The 18,119-nt window shown below is 38.3% G+C and overlaps 1 protein-coding gene across 1 annotated transcript in view; it reads left to right on the plus strand.

The window, feature by feature from the left end:
- The window catches only part of LOC136875936 (anillin-like), a 332,763-nt gene that overhangs the window by 201,358 nt on the left and 113,286 nt on the right, over window positions 1–18,119 (plus strand). The window contains exon 15 of the mRNA XM_068228263.1: window positions 16,637–16,757. Within this exon, the coding sequence (XP_068084364.1) occupies window positions 16,637–16,757 (121 nt within the window). The remainder of the gene's footprint in view (window positions 1–16,636; window positions 16,758–18,119) is intronic.

The following is an 18,119-nucleotide window of genomic DNA, read 5'->3' on the forward strand; positions in this document are numbered from 1 at the left end:
TTTCATCCTCATCACGACGCGCAGGTCGCCTATGGGAGTCAAATAGATCTGCACCTGGCGAGCCGAACCCGTCCTGGGATATCCCGGCACTAAAAGCCATATGACATTTCATTTCATACAAATAGTTAAACAGTTTCGTATATCCAACCTATGCATTGCAAGGATGTATTAGTCATGCGATAAGTATGTGTTTCGTGGTTAAGAATGTCCACCAGCATAACGTTTAGCACAATATGCTGCCATTCTCCCGAGTTCAATTCTCAGAACTGCCAGAGATTCTAGAATGGCTGGGAGGTTGGTATGCAGTAAAATGGTGCATTCAGGTCACCTCTATTGGGGCATGCTTGAAAATATAGTTTAGTTGATTCTCTTTGGGATGGGGACAAAAGTTTACTTCAGTTTTTTTTTAAATATTCATGGGGATGGCTATTAATCCAATGGCTGCCAAGATCCAATGTGAGCTGATGCTCTATGAATTGTAAAACTGCCACGCTCTGATGCTGTAAAGGCCAGTTTTCAAATACAGTTTGTTCATATTTAATGCAACAAAATAATTTCTCACGTATGCATGTTGGCTGACCCATGGTTTCTTTAGCTACAAGTATATTCCATTTTCTCCCTGTAAAAGCGATTATGACATTCACATTCTTACCTTCTTTCTGACATTGGTACACGTTGGCAGTGTCGTGCGTCACGAACATTGCGCGCCTGATCCTGTAGCACATGGTCTGCTTATGTTTGGCGGTAAATGTTTTTTGTTATTATACTGTGAATTTCTGCAGGATAAGATGGCAAAATATTATTTGAAACACTTATGTGATGGTGACATTCAGGTTACATTGTGAAGAAGTGACAGTAATGTGAAAACAGTGAGGCAGACAGTGACAGTTCACAATACACAGATATTAGTCCTAATGGTGTTATCAATCCTCAACCTACTGCTAATACTACTACTACTGCTGACGAAAGTGAAAATGACGATATTAGTTTGAACTGGCGACATGCAAGTCAACATGACGATGAACCTAACCACAATTTTGAATTTCAAGAAAACACTGGTCCAAAACACAGCCTCCCTTCAGGTGCCCTGCCGATACAATATGCCTTCCTAATTTTCACAGCTTCACTTCTAAGTCTTTTTGTTACTGAAACAAATAGATATGCCAAACAATTTATTGAAAATAACACTAATCTCTCTCCATCATCCAGGGTGACGAGCTATAAAAAGGTTGGTACTGTTGCAGAGCTGAAAGGTTTTATTGCATGTATTCTAAATATAGGAATAATTAGAAAACCAACTACAGTTGAACCTGTTTTATACGTAACTCTGTTCTACGTAGTTCGTATTTGTACGTAATTTCCTTTAGGTCCCGGCAAAATACAATTTAAAAGCGTGTTAATTAAACCTTATTTATACGTAAGCCGTTTATACGTAATTCGCTGTTATACGTATTAAGTATCAGTGAAATAAAACCGAGTTTTGCGTGATTGTAATGAGAATGTGCTTTTTAAAAAGAAACTACTGTATTTACGAAGTTCCCTCTTTGTAGAGCAATCGGGTTTCTGTGCTGAAACAGAACACAGAGTTTCGCCGAGTGACATTGTTGACCCTTATTTACTAGCGGCTTAACAAAGGCGAGTCCCCTTCTCTCCTCCTCTACCTTCGTCGTTTTTGACACGCTGCCAAAGATTAAGATACATTACAAGCAAAGCAAGCGGTTTCGGTGCGGAAACAAAAGAAAATGCAGTAAATTTGTTTGAATACGAGAATGTCTTTTGTTAGAACAACGGAGAATTAAAATGTCCACGGTGCCGGTATCTGGTGTTTACTGTTGAACAGTCGTTTTGTCATTCAGTTGCTTTTGATTAGCCACAGAGAACTGAAAAAGGAAACGTTATACGAGAAGTGTACGATAATCCACACAAAACAAAAAACTGAAATCGCTTCAGACTTAGGGATTCCTTATACCACGCTATGTACAGTCATCAGTAAAAAAACCCGCTATTTTGGATGAGTTATTAAAACTGGGTTCAAAATCAGCAAAGCGCAGCCGTCAGCAAGGATGGTACGTAGATTTGGAGAAAGTACTTTTCACATTGATCCAGCAAAAGCAGGCCGCAGCTCTACCAATTAGTGGAGATATGCTGAAGGCAAAGGCGATAGATTTAGCTAAAATGATGAGTATCACTGCTGCTTTGAAGGCTTCATCAGGATGGTTGCAAGGATTTAAAGAAGAGATGGAAAGAAGAGGTTCTGCCGGATATCGTAAGCGATTATCAGCCTCCAAACATCTACAACTGTGATGAGACCGGCCTATTCTACAATCTCCTTCCTAATAAAACATTAGCTGAAAAAGGTGACTCATGCCATGGAGGGAAGAGAAGCAAAATTCATGTAACAGTACTTGTCGCCACCAATGCAAATGGATCTGACAAATTTCCTCCACCTGTGATAAGAAAATCGAAGGATCCGAGGTATTTTAAGGGTGCGAAAACAAAACCTAAGGAATATGAATCCAATGGGACAGTGGTTCAAAAAACTGGACATTAAAATGAAAAAGAAACAGAAAAGATCCTTCTTCTTATGGATCATTGTGCAGCACATCCACCTCAAATCGTTCTGGAGAATGTCCGAATGAATTTTTCCCTTCTATCTGTACCAGTGTTCTACAACCGCTTGATTTGGGCATCATTCCAAATTTCAAAGTGCATTATAGAAAAATGCTGGTTCAACATTTAATAACACTGAGTGATGCAGGAAATGAACCTCTCTCCATTAATTTGCTACAAGCCATGGACTTTATTTCGGCTGCCTGGAAGCAGGTGTCATCTTCCACAATCAGCAACTGTTTCCGCAAAGCTGGTGTCTTACTAGAAGAGGCTGCCTCCAGTGATGATTATGGGGACAAAGTCTTGCCTGGCAATGAGCTAACGCTACCGGAGGGTGTAGTATTCGATACTTTTGTGCATTTCGATGACAATCTGGCTGTATGTGGAGAACTGCCGGATGAAGAGATTAATGCTGATGTATGCCAACAACGCGGATGGACCAGCTACAAGCGATAGTGACAATGGAGATGGAGATAACGACTTGAATCTTGACACCTGAACTGAGTGAAGTGTTAAGTGCAATCGAAGTGCGTAGGCGTTACATCAGTGTGAAAAGTTGTAGTGAAAATGCTTTGAATTCATTGCAAAGTTTGATAAAACAGGTTTATACTCTTAATGCATGAAAAGTGAAACAAGTCGAACCATCTAATTTCTTTAAGACTGGGCCAAGTTCAAAATAATATTTTCTTTCTTAACGTATTTATTATTTGCAAGGATTTACATATGTAGGTCTATTCCATTGGTTTTTCAGTAAATTTGTGATGTATTGCGTAAGTCTGACTTCTAAGTAATTCTGAGTTACAAGTAGCTTTTTTCTTTTCCCATTGATATACGTACAAGTCAGGTTCAACTGTATTGATTCCATCCCAATACTTGCCCTGATTCCATAATATGTTTCCAAGAAACAGATATCAGCTCCTACTAAAATTTTTCCTTATGGCAGACAATTCCAAATTTCCTACTTCAGGGCCTACCTGATTATGGTCTCTGTGTAAAGTTTTCTCCCCTTGTTGAACATGCCAAAACACCTTTTCTGCATTATTATGTACCACTTCAACAATTATGTGTAGATGAAAGTCCAGTTGGAACTATGTTCCTAAATCGTCACTTGAAAAACAGGATGATTGAACTAAATATTTGACCTTGTATTAATTAATGTGTAAAATGTCAAGTTCATGACGTGAGCTTACTAACACAGGCATGGTAAACTAGAATGTTCTATAGGGTTACCAGTTACAGTCACCACAGTTCTTAATGCACAGTTTATGAAGGTTCAGAACACATTGGCATTTTTGCAATAAGCTTAGTAAATGAAATAGTACTCGGAAAATGTCTTATTCCGTCGATAAACGAAGTAAATAATCATTAAAGAAAAATGGTACTTGGGAAAAGTCTAACTCCATAAATTGTGAGTTCACTTATAACACTGGAAAGTTCTATGTTCCCTCGGAACATGGCATGTGTACTCTGAGTTGTCACAGTCTACTATGTTGACACGAGTCTAAGCACAAGTCCTGATGCAGTACTCAGAAAGTATTTCATCTTTTCACAATTGAACGCAATGTTTAAAAATACTCTTAAGTTCTACAGTTTGTCATAAAATATAAGTATACTTTTGCATTTATTTTTAGAAGAGAAATAGATATATTTGAGAAATTTTGATGGTAACCTAATTGTAACAATGATTTCTTAGAATTATCAGTGAACCCCTTAAGGCTATGATGGCAATCTCGCATACTGTTGTAACTGGTACAGACATCAGTTTCCAGAAATTGGCGGCAAAATTGGAAACCGCTCCAATTATCAGACCCACTATGTCGATTTCCTCTAGCTGGTATTTCTCCCTGTAGTAAGGAATTGTTGGTAGCCAAATATTCCTCTTCTCGGGGTTAACATCTGAGGGCTGCGACTTATTGCTTTCAAAGCGAACTGTGGGATCGATGTGTAACCTCTCTTCTTATTCTTGAAAGCAATGATATCGATCCTTCTGTGGCTTCCGTTGTCCGCAAAGCCGCGAACCTCTTCAAGTACCTGGAAAACATAGTCTTTCAGCGTTGTTGCAATTAACGAACGGGTGTTATGATGACGCATATTCCTTAAAAGTTCACCATGAAGACAAGATCCCTGAACATGAGCAAGAGACCAGTGGGCAGACCTAGAGAAAAATGGACAGATTTAGTGAAGAAGGATGTAGAGGAGAGAGGTCAGGATTGGGAGCGGATTGTGAACGAAGAATGGTTCATGGACAGTACAAAATGGAAGGGGCTCGTATACCACACCTGGGAAACTGGAGTTGGTCGATGATGATGATGATGATGATGATGATGATGATGAAGGCAGCCCCTGCAAAGGAAATCATTCTGAGATCTTCCTGGTACTGATCTAACTGCTGTAATGTTTGCTGTCATCTTAGTTGCCTCACGCCATTCACTACATGACAAGCCGTGATGGTCTCGAATCCAGGAGTTGGCAGGAGTATATTCATTGTATGAACATACACCTCTTCCTTTATGTTGCAAGTTACACTAGCGATGTGATGAGTCTAATACTTCATCAACTTAAGTAACTCGTATTCGGTAACTCTGCCAACTCGAGTTAGCGATCATTGCTATGTCTTGTGAATGAGGTGGGATGAAAAAGTATATAAACAACTATTAATCTTATAATTGAATGAATACTCGATAGTTGAATTTGAGTTCTCTTCCTAGTATTTATTAAAAATCGATCAGTCAATGAACAGAGAACACTCTCTCAATCGGGACGATTCGGGAGAGTTTGTGTCTCTAACTCGGGAGCGCGTCAGTAAGTGAGGTCTTATCGCAGTCGGCCATGATTCATCTGGACTCTGTCGACTTCTTTACTCGAGTTACAACATATAGTCACTCAAGTTGACTCGAATACATGTTTGACTCAAATTGACTCGAATACATGTTTGACTCGAGTTGAACGAGTTGAGATATTCGACGCATCACATCCCTAAGTTACACCCCTCACTGAATGCCCTTTCTCTCAGTACTCTTCTCACTTTTTTGTCATCAGTTATTTCTAGGTGAGGATGTAGCAAATTGTCAAATGGAGGGACATTGAGGAATTGTAGTGAGAGAGTTATTTCTTGTTTCATTTTTTTTGTAACATAGAGGTATTCGTCACCTGAGCTTAATAGTACCTTACAGATGTTAATGTGCTGAAGATGTGCTTCCCAAGTGGTGCAGAAGAGTCCCAACCCCTTATATTTTTTCTCATTGTAGTAGGAATGTCTGCAGGTATTTGAAGAATTTCCTTAAGAGCACTTCGTATTAGTATGTCTGTATCAGCAAGGTACTACTTTGGAATTTTCTCTGGCCTGATAGTTTGGAATGGTTATATGAGAGATTGGCACATAACTGTGTTCATTATTTTAAATTTCTGATCAGCATGTAATAGTGGAGAAGAAATAAATTTCTCTATTTTATTTTGTAATTTTTTAAGCTTCTGTGTAGGTTGAAAAAAAGCCAGGCCATTAGAGAGGACAACCACCTACTGCACACCATTAGAACTTCATTGACGGTTTCCACTAGATTACTACAATTTACTATGCATCTGTCTTCTACCTAACACAGCTTCTCAATTTTTATACTCGGCCCTTCCGACCCCTCTATAATAGGGCAAAACACCAGCCAACATTATGAAACAATAATGAAGAAAGGGACTGCTAGATTGAGAAGATATTGAAAATGCTGCTATTTCTAAAGCCTTAAATTTCATGGTGTTTTTTTCTCCTTGTCACAGGCTTTTCGCCTGCAGGTTATATCAGGCTTGGTTTCTCTCAAAAATGTTTGCTCCCGCTCTCCTCCTGACCAATTTGATGTGATGGGTTTCCACTAGGATGATTTTGACAGCAATTTCAAACTGTTTTGTCATTTTTACTAAACCAATAATTTGTAAACTATGAGGTCCACAACCTCACCATGTGCTACTATTATTCATTTCCATCCGCATCATTTGTTTTCTCATTCCCTTGTTTCTTAGGTTAACGCAGTTTTTAGTATCAATTATTATTTTAAATTAACACCTGTTTCACTGAATTTTGTCGCAATAAGTTGTTTTTTGCTCTGCATATTGATGTAAATATTGTATATTTGTGCTAATTTTGTTTCCGTCTAGGTGCTCTTTTGTTTGTTTTTTCATTTGTTCTTTCATTATGTTTTTTAGCATTTTTTCAACTTGTATTATGTAAATTATTCCAACCCCCCTAATTTCTTTCACTGAAGATGGCTCAGGCGAGCCGAAACATGTCTGAATTTGTTTGCTCCGTCTAATGACGGAATATATGATGTATTGAATAGGAGGATACTCTCGTTTTTCGCCATTGTAAATTGAAAAATTATTTCATTCGAAAAGTCAACTCCCAGATAGCGGATTGTTTCTCCATGTTGCAAACTTAATATATCATAGCTCTTAAATTCATCTGGGTCTTCGATTAACTTTCCGCGTTCGATGCAGATTGCCGTAGATTTCATTGGGTTGATATAAAGCCCTATTTCATGAAATCTCCTTGTGACTGTTTTCGAGAGCTCAAGTGCTGCTCTTCGACTATTGCCTGTGATAACCAAGTCATCAGCGAAACCCATGATCGTTAAAGGTGGAAGTGGTTAAAAGTTTCAAGTACTTGGGAGGTGTGATCACAGAAGATGGAAAGATAACCGAGAAAATTGGGAAAAGACTACAGTGAGCAAACAGCTTCTACCAGAGTGTAGGGGGTATTTTGTGCAACCAAGATGTCCCAAAGAAATGTAAGAAAGTATTATATTCAACCTATTATAAACCCATACTAACTTATGCAGCTGGAACGTGGACTACAACAAAACGAGAGGAAAGTAGAACACAGGCAGCAGAGATGAAATTCCCAAGAGGTATTGAGGGCAAGACCAGAAAGGATAGAATTAGAAATGAAAAGATAAGGAAAAGTCCTCAGACCTAAATGCTACTCTCGATCGTTCAAAGGTGGCAAATCGAGTAGGCGGAAATGTTGGAAGTGTGGGTTGGTTTTGGTTTGTTGTTATCGTATGTAGTTGGTGTCATTTCACGAAATTTGACAATACACATTACAGTAGAACCTCGATTATACGTTCCCCGAAACTACATTTTCCCATATTATCCGTTCAAATTACGTGGTCCTGCGAGCATCCTAATTAAATTATGTTGTAAAAATCCCGCATCATCCGTTCCTCGAAGAAACGATTTCTCGCATCAACCGCTCAGAAATTTCAGCCCCATCAACGCTAAATCCTCGATCACTCGTTTTCCAAGAAACTGTATCTCACGAAAGGACGGCTACGGCATACTTGCGGATCTTGGTGTTAACGTCCAGTCATTGCGGTAATTTGAGGAAGAGGAAAAGTGATCGACGGTGAACTTGCATAAGGGACCTTCTTAGCATCGCATTTGAGTGGTATTGTTTAGAGAATCGAAATCATAAAGCAGAGAGTGTCCACAACAATTGGAAGGAGACAGAGCGCATTTCGACAGCTCTGCTTGAAGACGGAACGAGTTTCGTCAAATGTTCGTACTTGCAAAGCGTGTGCATTATGTACATGGTTAGATATTTACGAACATTTTTAAGAAACGTAACATTAGGATTTCGTTCAAAACAGATAACAGAAGTACTGAAATTTTGCACAATGCATCAGCTGTTAATAAGGTCAACCAATACTCTAAATCAGGTGTATACAGGTTCGAATGCAAAGACTGTGGGAGCGGATATATAGGGCAAACTGGGCGCAGCTTTAATGTTAGATATCAAGAACACCTCAATGCTGTGAAATACAATAGATTTTCAGCTGTAGGCCAACACGTCCATGAATATAAACATAAATTCACAGACATAGATCACGATCTTGAAATAATGGAAACATTATCTAAGGGACCGAGGCTTGACATTACAGAAGCGTGTCTAATACATCTAGACCAGTATTATAACACTAACCTAAATTTGAATGAAATTTCCGAGAAACCCAAAGTGTTATACGATTGCTTGACAAGCTAAGAATTCCGGAAAATTCGTCCGTCTTTCGAACTCTACGTAACAGTTACTCATACTACTGTCTTCGTCCGCAACGCCCCCCGGACCCTCTCCTACATTGCCAACGTTCCAGAAACATTCCCCTTGCCGCCCCTACTTCCCCTTCCTTAGCGCTTCATCACATCGCACTCGACACGAGCAGACTCACTCGTCGTGCTGCAGACGCCGCGCAAAGTACATAGCCGTTGAGGTGAGTCAACTTCAATAACATTTTGATTCAATCAGGTTCCTAATATCTTTATCTAGCTTTTCTATTAACAGAGGACTTTCATCATACAGGGTTATTGAACTGAGGGGCTATACCCGCTTAATAACATCAGGGCAAATAATCAGTTCCAACCACTAGAAACACAACATAAGAACTAAGCTTCCACATATCAACAAACATCGGAAGACGGCACAGTCTGGCAATTTAATGAATACGACGAGTTTTTATCCAACACATGGCAACTAATGCATCTGTGAAATTAACATTTTAACATTTTAGGACTTGATTCAGCTTTAATTTCACGATTTTAGGAATGTTTTTTACTTGATTTTTACGAATGTAAAAAATTATAGCCATCACAGAATCTTGAGGACAACTCACGAGATTTTACAATTTTGAATCACAAGGGTTATCTTGCTTGTAACTTAGAGTTTTAAACTTACCATTAGATAGACATTAAGGGCCGATTGCAGAAATTGTATTTAGACGATGTCTATGGTTAAATAATGCCTAAGCATGGCTGCCGCATTGCAGAGACGATGTTTATTACTTAGACACTGTCTAAAACCGATTTTCAACCGGTCATGTTTAAACACTGCCGAGAGCACTGTTTAACATCAATTGAGAGGAATGAATCACAATCAGAAGTTATGTACCATGAAATATGTAATTTGTTTTATCATGTTGGTACGATTCCGGGAAGAAAGGTTAGTCCGACGGCCTCTCTGTGGGCCGCCCGCTGCTAATTCGCAGCAATTCGTTTGACATGTACGGGGAGATAATCATAAAATAAGGTTTCGCTTTATGAGAGACTTGTTTCTTGAGACTAACAAAGTGACAGTCCGGTAACTGTCAACTTGAATACAATTCTTGGCAACCGATATATTTTATTATGTACATGGGGTAATTTCCATGGAATTACAGGTCACTTCAACTACATACATATCAGAATTACGTGTCCCGATCGTCTGAGGGCTGTCACATACATCAACCGGGATGGATTCACTTATATTTACTGCCAAGTAAACACACATAATAGTGAAAACTAAAAAGTAGGTTATATGGGATTTTTATATAATCGTATAAGTTTTTGGCAACTATCAGATAGGGAAAGGCAAGTGGTGGTGATTATCGTTTAAAGAGGACTGGGGAAAAGAGCCGTGGCCATAATAACAGCCGTAGTATTTGCCTGGTGTAAAAATAAGGAAACTACGCAAAACAATCTTCACGGCTGCCGATGATGTGTTTCAAACCTACGATCTCCAGAATGCAAGCTACATCTGTATGGCCTGAACAACACACTTGGTTACACAACTATTGCTTCATCTTCCCTTCGTCGAAGCTACCGTATTTATGAGTAGATTACACTCACTGTAATCTGTAATAATGAAAGCTACACTTCCCCGTACGGTGGCGTGTCACTTTAATGTCGATAATATTATGAGATTTAATTTCCACCGAAAGCGATACTCTGTGGGCAAGTCATGCTCAGCCATATATGAGTAATGTGTAGGAAGACAAACAGCTGACTGGCGTTCGGCGCACGCACCGACGAATTTCATTGGTTGCAACAAGCAAAGAGTTGCATGAAAGATACTTCTGTCTCCATTCTCGAACCAAAATTGAAACTTAAAGGGATGTCTAGTTAAACATCGACTGAACATTGTTTATGCAATGGAAGATCGTGAACGATTTAGACGTTGTTTAGGTAGACGATGTCTAAGGCTTAAAGTTAGTCATCGTTTCTGCAATCGGCCCTAAGGAGTTAAGTATATCAGCATGTTGTTTTGTATTGTAATATCTTCAAGTTTCTCTACCTATTGCGCAGCTGATGATGGTGCCTTAATAGAGCGCCGAAACTGGTACCGCGATAAAATATATGTTGTAAAAAGTCATCTAACAACAGTGTATTTGTATTGAACAAGTTGGAACCTTAAAGATTTTTAATTTTAATTGTGAAATTGAGGAATTTCGCCCCTTATTTTATATTGAAACATTAAAAATGACGTGATAAATATCATTTTAACAATTTTATCATGTATATTCTTCTATCCAGGAAGGGAAATCTGAGAGAAACCATTATTTGACTAATTGAAATTTATAAATAATAAACTTGTTTTTCTCTTTTCTAGTAGAATATATGCGATTCTAGTTGATTATATGTGGTGCGTACTTGTTGACAAAGCGTTTTTGTACTTGAAAAAAGTTTTTTTCCGTGTGATGTTTCATTTATCATGTTAAATTACCGCCATTTATATAATATGTACGTGATATTTTCATGTTGGCCAATATCAGCAATCCGGCTACGCATGTTTTTCTTATATTACGGTCTGAGGATTGGAAGTATAGATAAGAAAAGTGTTTTTCCACCAATCAATACACAATTTATTTTAAATAGTTTAAACTAGTACCGGTTTCGGCTCTTTAACGGCCATCATCAGCTAGTACATGATTTGTTTCCAGCCATTAGACAATTCACAAGTTATTGTATTAGACATCCGGATGTCTAATGGGGGATGGAAATGTATACAGTAGCATTTAATTAAAATATCAGTAGTCAAGGTAAAAAGTTACAATAAGTTAGAACATGAGTATGTAGGACATATTAAAACATATGGGTCATAATATAAAACACTTAAAAAGTTTTGACACATTAAAATTTGGTAAGTATAGGTAGACACTTGTTAAAAAAAATTTAGTTCATGTTACATAGGTTCCATTCTTCTATCTTCTGTGTAGTTCCTTTGCTTTTATGTTATGTTGATTTTAGCTGTGTATGGTAATCTTCGAGAAAGTTCTGAAGCTGGTATGCGTCATATTGATATGGACCTTTGTCATGAAGAAATTTTTTATATTGTGTTATATATTCCAACTTGTGATGTACTCCGGTAAGTTTTAATATAGTAAACAGCAGGTCTTGAGTTTGAATTAGAAGTAGTTGGTGGCAACACCTCTCTCGTCTACGTTTGTGGTTGTAGTCTGTAAAGATAAGGTAAAATAAGTATACCGGTAGTGTGTGTATGAAGGAAAGCCTGGTGTGTGCATGGAAAGAGTACTTACTTTAGTTGTTGTGGAAGTCTTGTGCCGATGTGTTTGAAGGCTTGTTGTGTTCTACTGCGAGTGCGTCTGGGGCTCATATTAGCTGTGGAGGGGAAGAAGGAGTGGCCGTTGGGGAAGTGAATTGTGAATTGTCTAATGGCTGGAAACAAATCATGTACTAGCTGATGATGGCCGTTAAAGAGCCGAAACTGGTACTAGTTTAATCTATTTAAAATAAATTGTGTATTGATTGGTGGAAAAACACTTTTCTTATCTATACTTTGAATCTGTCAATACGGAAAATGAAATTTATAAATAATAAAACTGAAGATTGGAGTCGGTCTTGCACAACAATAGTGCAAGGACTTTTCCCTATAGCTTGTAATTTTCCATGCTCTGTATCAGATTGCCAGCATGATGGGACAAAGTGAGTAGAATGAACGAATGTCTCATCTAAGTACACCATTTTCCAACCATTCTCTCTGTACTGACGAATTTGTCTGAGGTACCTTCCCTCCATGCCATGATATCAGGTTTTTCTATCAGCAGCTTTCAAGAACTACGGTTCCTAGTTCACCGGAACCCTATCTCCTTTAATAACCTTCGAAGATACTCTCTGCTACAGTCGAGTGCATTTTCGGATTTTTAACACTCTTTTCAATATCTTCACCTCTAGGTACAGTTTTTTCCATCACATACAATTCTCGTATTTTCCGAGGTATTACACCTTTTATGAAGTCGTCTGTTTCAATCCTTTCCTAACGGACTGTTTTCTTACCATCATGTGTAAAAAACTGCAGAAACCCTTGTCCATAGGCTTCTTCCCTTCTGCTGTTATACGTTTCACCAGTGACTTTGAAACTGCCGTTGCATAGCTTGTTGAAGCCTCAACAGTATAATTAAGTTTATGAAGGTTTTCTATTCTCGTAGGTGAGCAGCGTTATAGACTATTTCTCCGGCTTGACCCCTTCATGGCCGTCTAGATTTGCTACCACACTTTGATGTATCAGCCTTAACTACACTCAAATAACAGTATCACTAGAATAACATGCTACACAACTTTACTACTGCAGTACATGGTACACGAGAAGGGATTATACTGTAGATCTACAACTAAAAAAAGAAAATGTGTATAAAACCAACAAAACAAGTGCACGGAAACAGGTACGGAATTGGCAACGAAATTTTTGTGGCACTGCTTCTTCACGATGTGCACAGTACGGTGACAGACAGCATATGATCCCCTCCACCGCTCTATGACGACGTATATGCACTCGGTGAGAATGCACAGGAAGTGAGCTTTGCGCAGGTTCTATTGATAGTTGCAGGGTAACAGGCAGCAGTCATCTTGATAGCAGCTGTAAGGAGCTGTTACATTTTATTTTTAAATTCTTTTTCCTTGGCACAGTTGATTGACATTTACAGGTGAGGGAGACACCTCAACTTGCTAGTAGTAGGTTTCTTGCTATTGGCTTTATGTTGCACCAACACAGATCGATCTTATGGCAATGATGAGACAGGAAAGGGCTAGGACTGGGAAATAAGCAGCTGTGGCCTTAATTAAGGTACAGCACCAGCATTTGCCTGGTGTGAAAATGGGAAACTACGGAAAACTATCTTCAGGGCTGCCGACAGCGGGGTTCGAACCCCCTATCTCCCGAATACTGGATACTGGCCGAACTTAAGCGGCTGCAGCTATCGAGCTCGGTAGTAGTAGTAGTAGTAGTAGTAGTAGTAGTAGTAGTATGGTCTCCACTACTGTATGCAGTCATTTTGATCAGGCCGTCTGCTGCCTGCTTGTCAGTTTTCATATTTTGTTTTATTCCTACTAAATGGCAGTTACTTTGTTGAGTAAACTAGGTTGTTTTTTATTTTTTATTTGTTTTTTATTAATTTTGTCTGGTAAACATCAAATGTCTCCGGAGACCTTTTCTCGAATGGAATTCTTTGCCCTACAAAAATCCATCTATCTCTGTTGGGTGTGAAACTGTGATCTTGGGTTCTGGAGGCCAATATTCTACCCTACTCATCCACAGAGGGAGCTGATAACTTAGTATTGGTGGTAGTATTATATTTAACTCTAAGGAACATTCATCAGTTTTGTCATCCGTTGCTAGTTACTTATTATTAGGAAGCGGATTTTTATGTAATTACATATTTTTTTTGCGTAAGTTTTAACGCAAGTTACGAAGTTCATTATTCCTATTGTGCATCCCGAAGTGTAAAAACTGAATCTTATTTCACATAAAAACACATATTTTCACAATTTTTTTTATGTAAATACATATTTTAAGAAAATCTATAATAAGCACATAAATCGCATATATTTGTTGTTGTTTGTCCAGCCCTTGTCCCGTTTCCCTACGGGGTCGGGTATGAGGTGAGATGAATTTGTCGTGGCGGTTTTTTATGACCGGATGCCCTTCCTGACGTCAACCTCATCAGAGGAGTTAATGAGAGATGAAATGAATGACGTGATATATGATAGTAGGGAGAGGGTGAAACCCGGTGCCGGCACATAGCCTACTCCTGTCGAATAGCACCAAGGGGTCTGCCCTAGGCTTAACGTCCCCATCCGACGGACGAATCACCATCAACAGCGTCATATGCCCTCACTCCATATGAGCACTGCGGAGAGGTTTGGAATTTAATCCAGGCTTTTGGCACGCAATCTAGTGATTAGAAATTGTATACTACCACCTCCCTTACCCTGCCGGCTAACATTTGTTGATCAATAAAATGCTTTTGTGTTATAAAACAATGCTCATATTTTCATTTTACGATTACGGTATAGTTTTTAACAGTGTATTTAACATAATGTATCTGAATGTTTCGGCTATTTATGGACTTCCCTCCATAAGTTCTAAAACTTGCTGGTCACTGGCTACGTCGTTACATTTAGACAGCGATTTGATTTGCTGCACAAGATGTTTCCTTGCATGATGTCATTCCAACTCTTTATGAGTCAGCCCTCTCAGGTTTTGTTTATAGAATATCAGCGAAAGGCAATCACGGAGAGATAAGGTGACGTAATTCCGTTACGACATGGGAGACTCGGAAGAATATTGCCCCACCATTAGGTAGTGGAATTTCATCACTCCTAAGAGTAAGGTTAGCTGTTCGGGTCCATATATCATTCCCGTGGTCGTGTGATTTTGTATGGATTTATAAGAAATATTTCCTTCAGTGTCCGCTGCTATTCTTTTTATTGAAACAGTGATTCACCGTAAATGCGTGTGTTGTAACCTGCAAAATAATGCCAAAAGAGAAGTAGAGTACAAGGTCGCGTCTTCAACAATATGTAGTGGAATTTAAAAGCATTTTCACTACCGATGGAAAAGTATTATTTTGCCAACCGTGTGGTAAAACAGTACGTGCAGATCAACGTTCTCAAGTAATCCAGCATTTGTCTGGAAATAAGCATACTGCGGCTGCTTCGCGTGTGCGTTCGCGACAATTACTAATAGCTGAACCAGCTACTTCAAATGCAGGCCCATCTAAATATTCCCAGTATTATTTAGATGTGTGCAGAGCATTTGTTTGCGCCGACATTCCTCTTGGTAAAATAAATAGTCCGAGACTGAGAAATTTCCTAACAAAGTGCATTAATTTTGAGCCTCCAGACGAATCCACATTAAAGAAAAACTATCTCCCAACATGTTACGAAGAAACTTGACAGAGAATTCGGGTAGTATGTGATAGCGAAAAACTGTGGGTGAACATTGACGAAACCACTGATTCAAGTGGCAGAAAAGTAGGAAATGTTGTAGTTGGTGCGTTGAAGAATGACAAAACTGTTTGCGAACATTCTTATTTGCTAGCTTGTAAAGAAATGCTTGCTGCAAACCACGTCACTGTGGCTAGGTTATTCAATGAAGCCATGCACTTACTTTGGCCAAAAGGTATAAAATACGACCATGTATTGCTTTTCCTTACTGACAGTGCAGCTTACATGAAAAAGGCAGCCGAAGGCCTATCTGTGAGCTTGCCAAAAATGATACACGTAACTTGTGCGCGCTGTTGAAAATAAATTAGATTCACTCCTGGCTTCGCAGGTACAGGGACTGTTAAAGGTCAAATATCAAAATTTGTTCAGGAAAAACAGAGGATTTCAAACAATGTGCCAAATTTCTAATGTATTAGAGGGTACTCATGTTGGCGAAATTGATGGCGTTATTGTTTGTGACATTCCTCTCTTTAACTATGCTCGTCTGACTTCCTGTTATGTGGAGCGATCGTTTTTGCAGTATAAGGCGTTCTTTAGAGATGATCGGCATGCATTTGTGATGGACAATTTGGAGATGACCTTTGTTGTTCACTGCAATTCTGAGACTACTTCTAGCAACTAATATTCCAGCATGTGATGGGTGAGTACGAACTGGTACTATTTAAGCAAATCATTACCTTTAAAAAATAACCATTCATAATATCTACTCTGGAATATCAAAAATTAATGTACCATACAGCACGTTTCCATACACAGACATCATTTTGCCTTAAGGAGCACGTTTGGTAGCACCATATTCTAATAGAAAACATTATACTTATTTACTTCTTGAACGCGAGTAGTTATGTGATATTTAAAGGAAAATAATTTCAATTTTTTATCACATATTTTAAAGTTTTTCAGCACATAAAAAATAAATATTCTTCACAGTTTTAGCACATAAAAATCCGCTCCCTACTTATTATAAATTAATTAACCTCTTTATTTTCAGGTTTCAAAACAGCAGAACGTAATTTCACAAGTCAGTCAAGCCCTTAATCTTTGTTCTGCCACAGTTGAATTCTCAGGTTCAGCAGAAGAAGTTGAAGGAGAGCGTCTTCTCCTGCTTGCAAGTAAGTGTTCAATTGCTGTTACTATAAATACTGTTTATCCAAATGCATCTTCGATATAATAGATATAATTTCTCTTCATTTTGCTTTTATTTGTTCCCATCTTTCATGCCTATCTGTGCATTAATTACAGGTCTCTTTTTTTTGTTAATTAGATCCATCCATAACAATCAGATATTCCTAAAATTATTCTTGTCATGTGCAATTCCATGTCTGTTTCTTCTTGTTGTTATCACTATTGCCTTGCTCTTCCTCCACACTGATCCCTATCCCCATTCTTCAATCTTCTCATTTACAACAACAAATCACTGTTGTACTCCTGCCTCAGCATTGTGTTTATTCATGAACCTCCATCAGCTGCTTTTGCAACCATAACAGTAATATTGACAGAACATATCCGTGACTTAGTTCAATTTTAACAATTAAACCATCCTGCTTTGCCCACTTCCGTCTTACTGCAGCTGAACGTTACTTTAATCATTTTCACTTTCTTTTGCCTGACTTATTTCAAAGTTTTGCTGTGGAGAAATCATACGTCTTTTTCTTAATCAAATGAATATTCAGTAAATCTATTAAATTGCTGTGAGAACTTTTCCATATTTTATCACAAATTGTAATAGGCTCAACTGTTGATACTGATTTTTCCAGTTATGAAGCCAAACTGATAAGAGTACATCATTCCTACCATTTTGCAACTTGGGGTATCATTTTGATTCTACAGGAATTATTTTATACTTTCTTGAAAATAGGTATAATTTTTCTTTTTTAAATATATTCCAGGAATTCTTCCCTTTTTATACACTCCCAATCAGATTTTTATTCTGTAATCTCAAAAATTCTCCTTCCTTTACACAGTGATAAAAACAAGTTTTGTATATTCTGGTTTAGTGCACTTTTTATTTTGCTGTGTTTATGCATAGTATGCAGCAAAACAAATGATACTGAAATTATTACCCATTTGCTGTCAGCATTTCCCTAACAATGAATTGTTGAGTTTTAGTTTACAATGATTTTGACATGTTGTGAATTCAGTGTTGTTGATTTCTGCAATAATTATTTTCACAATGGAGGAGAAGGTACTTATCGTGGAGCATTATATCTGGTCATATGGAGTAGAGCATCGGAATGGGCTGAGTTTGCTTCACGTCAAAGAACAATTTCGTAAGTAGGCACCAAATAGCAAAAGAATATTAACTGATGTTGACAAGTTCATCATACAGGATCGGTCTTCTGTCATTGATTGGGAACAACAGGGCACCTAAGAACAGTCACCATAACCAATCGTAGACAACTTCTTGAACCGATGTTACAGTCCCGTAAGCTTAGCGTACAACAAACATTGCTGAAAGTTGGATTGAGCTTATA

This window comes from Anabrus simplex, chromosome 6 (assembly GCF_040414725.1).
Source record: "Anabrus simplex isolate iqAnaSimp1 chromosome 6, ASM4041472v1, whole genome shotgun sequence".
Classification (NCBI taxonomy): Eukaryota; Metazoa; Arthropoda; class Insecta; order Orthoptera; family Tettigoniidae; genus Anabrus; species Anabrus simplex.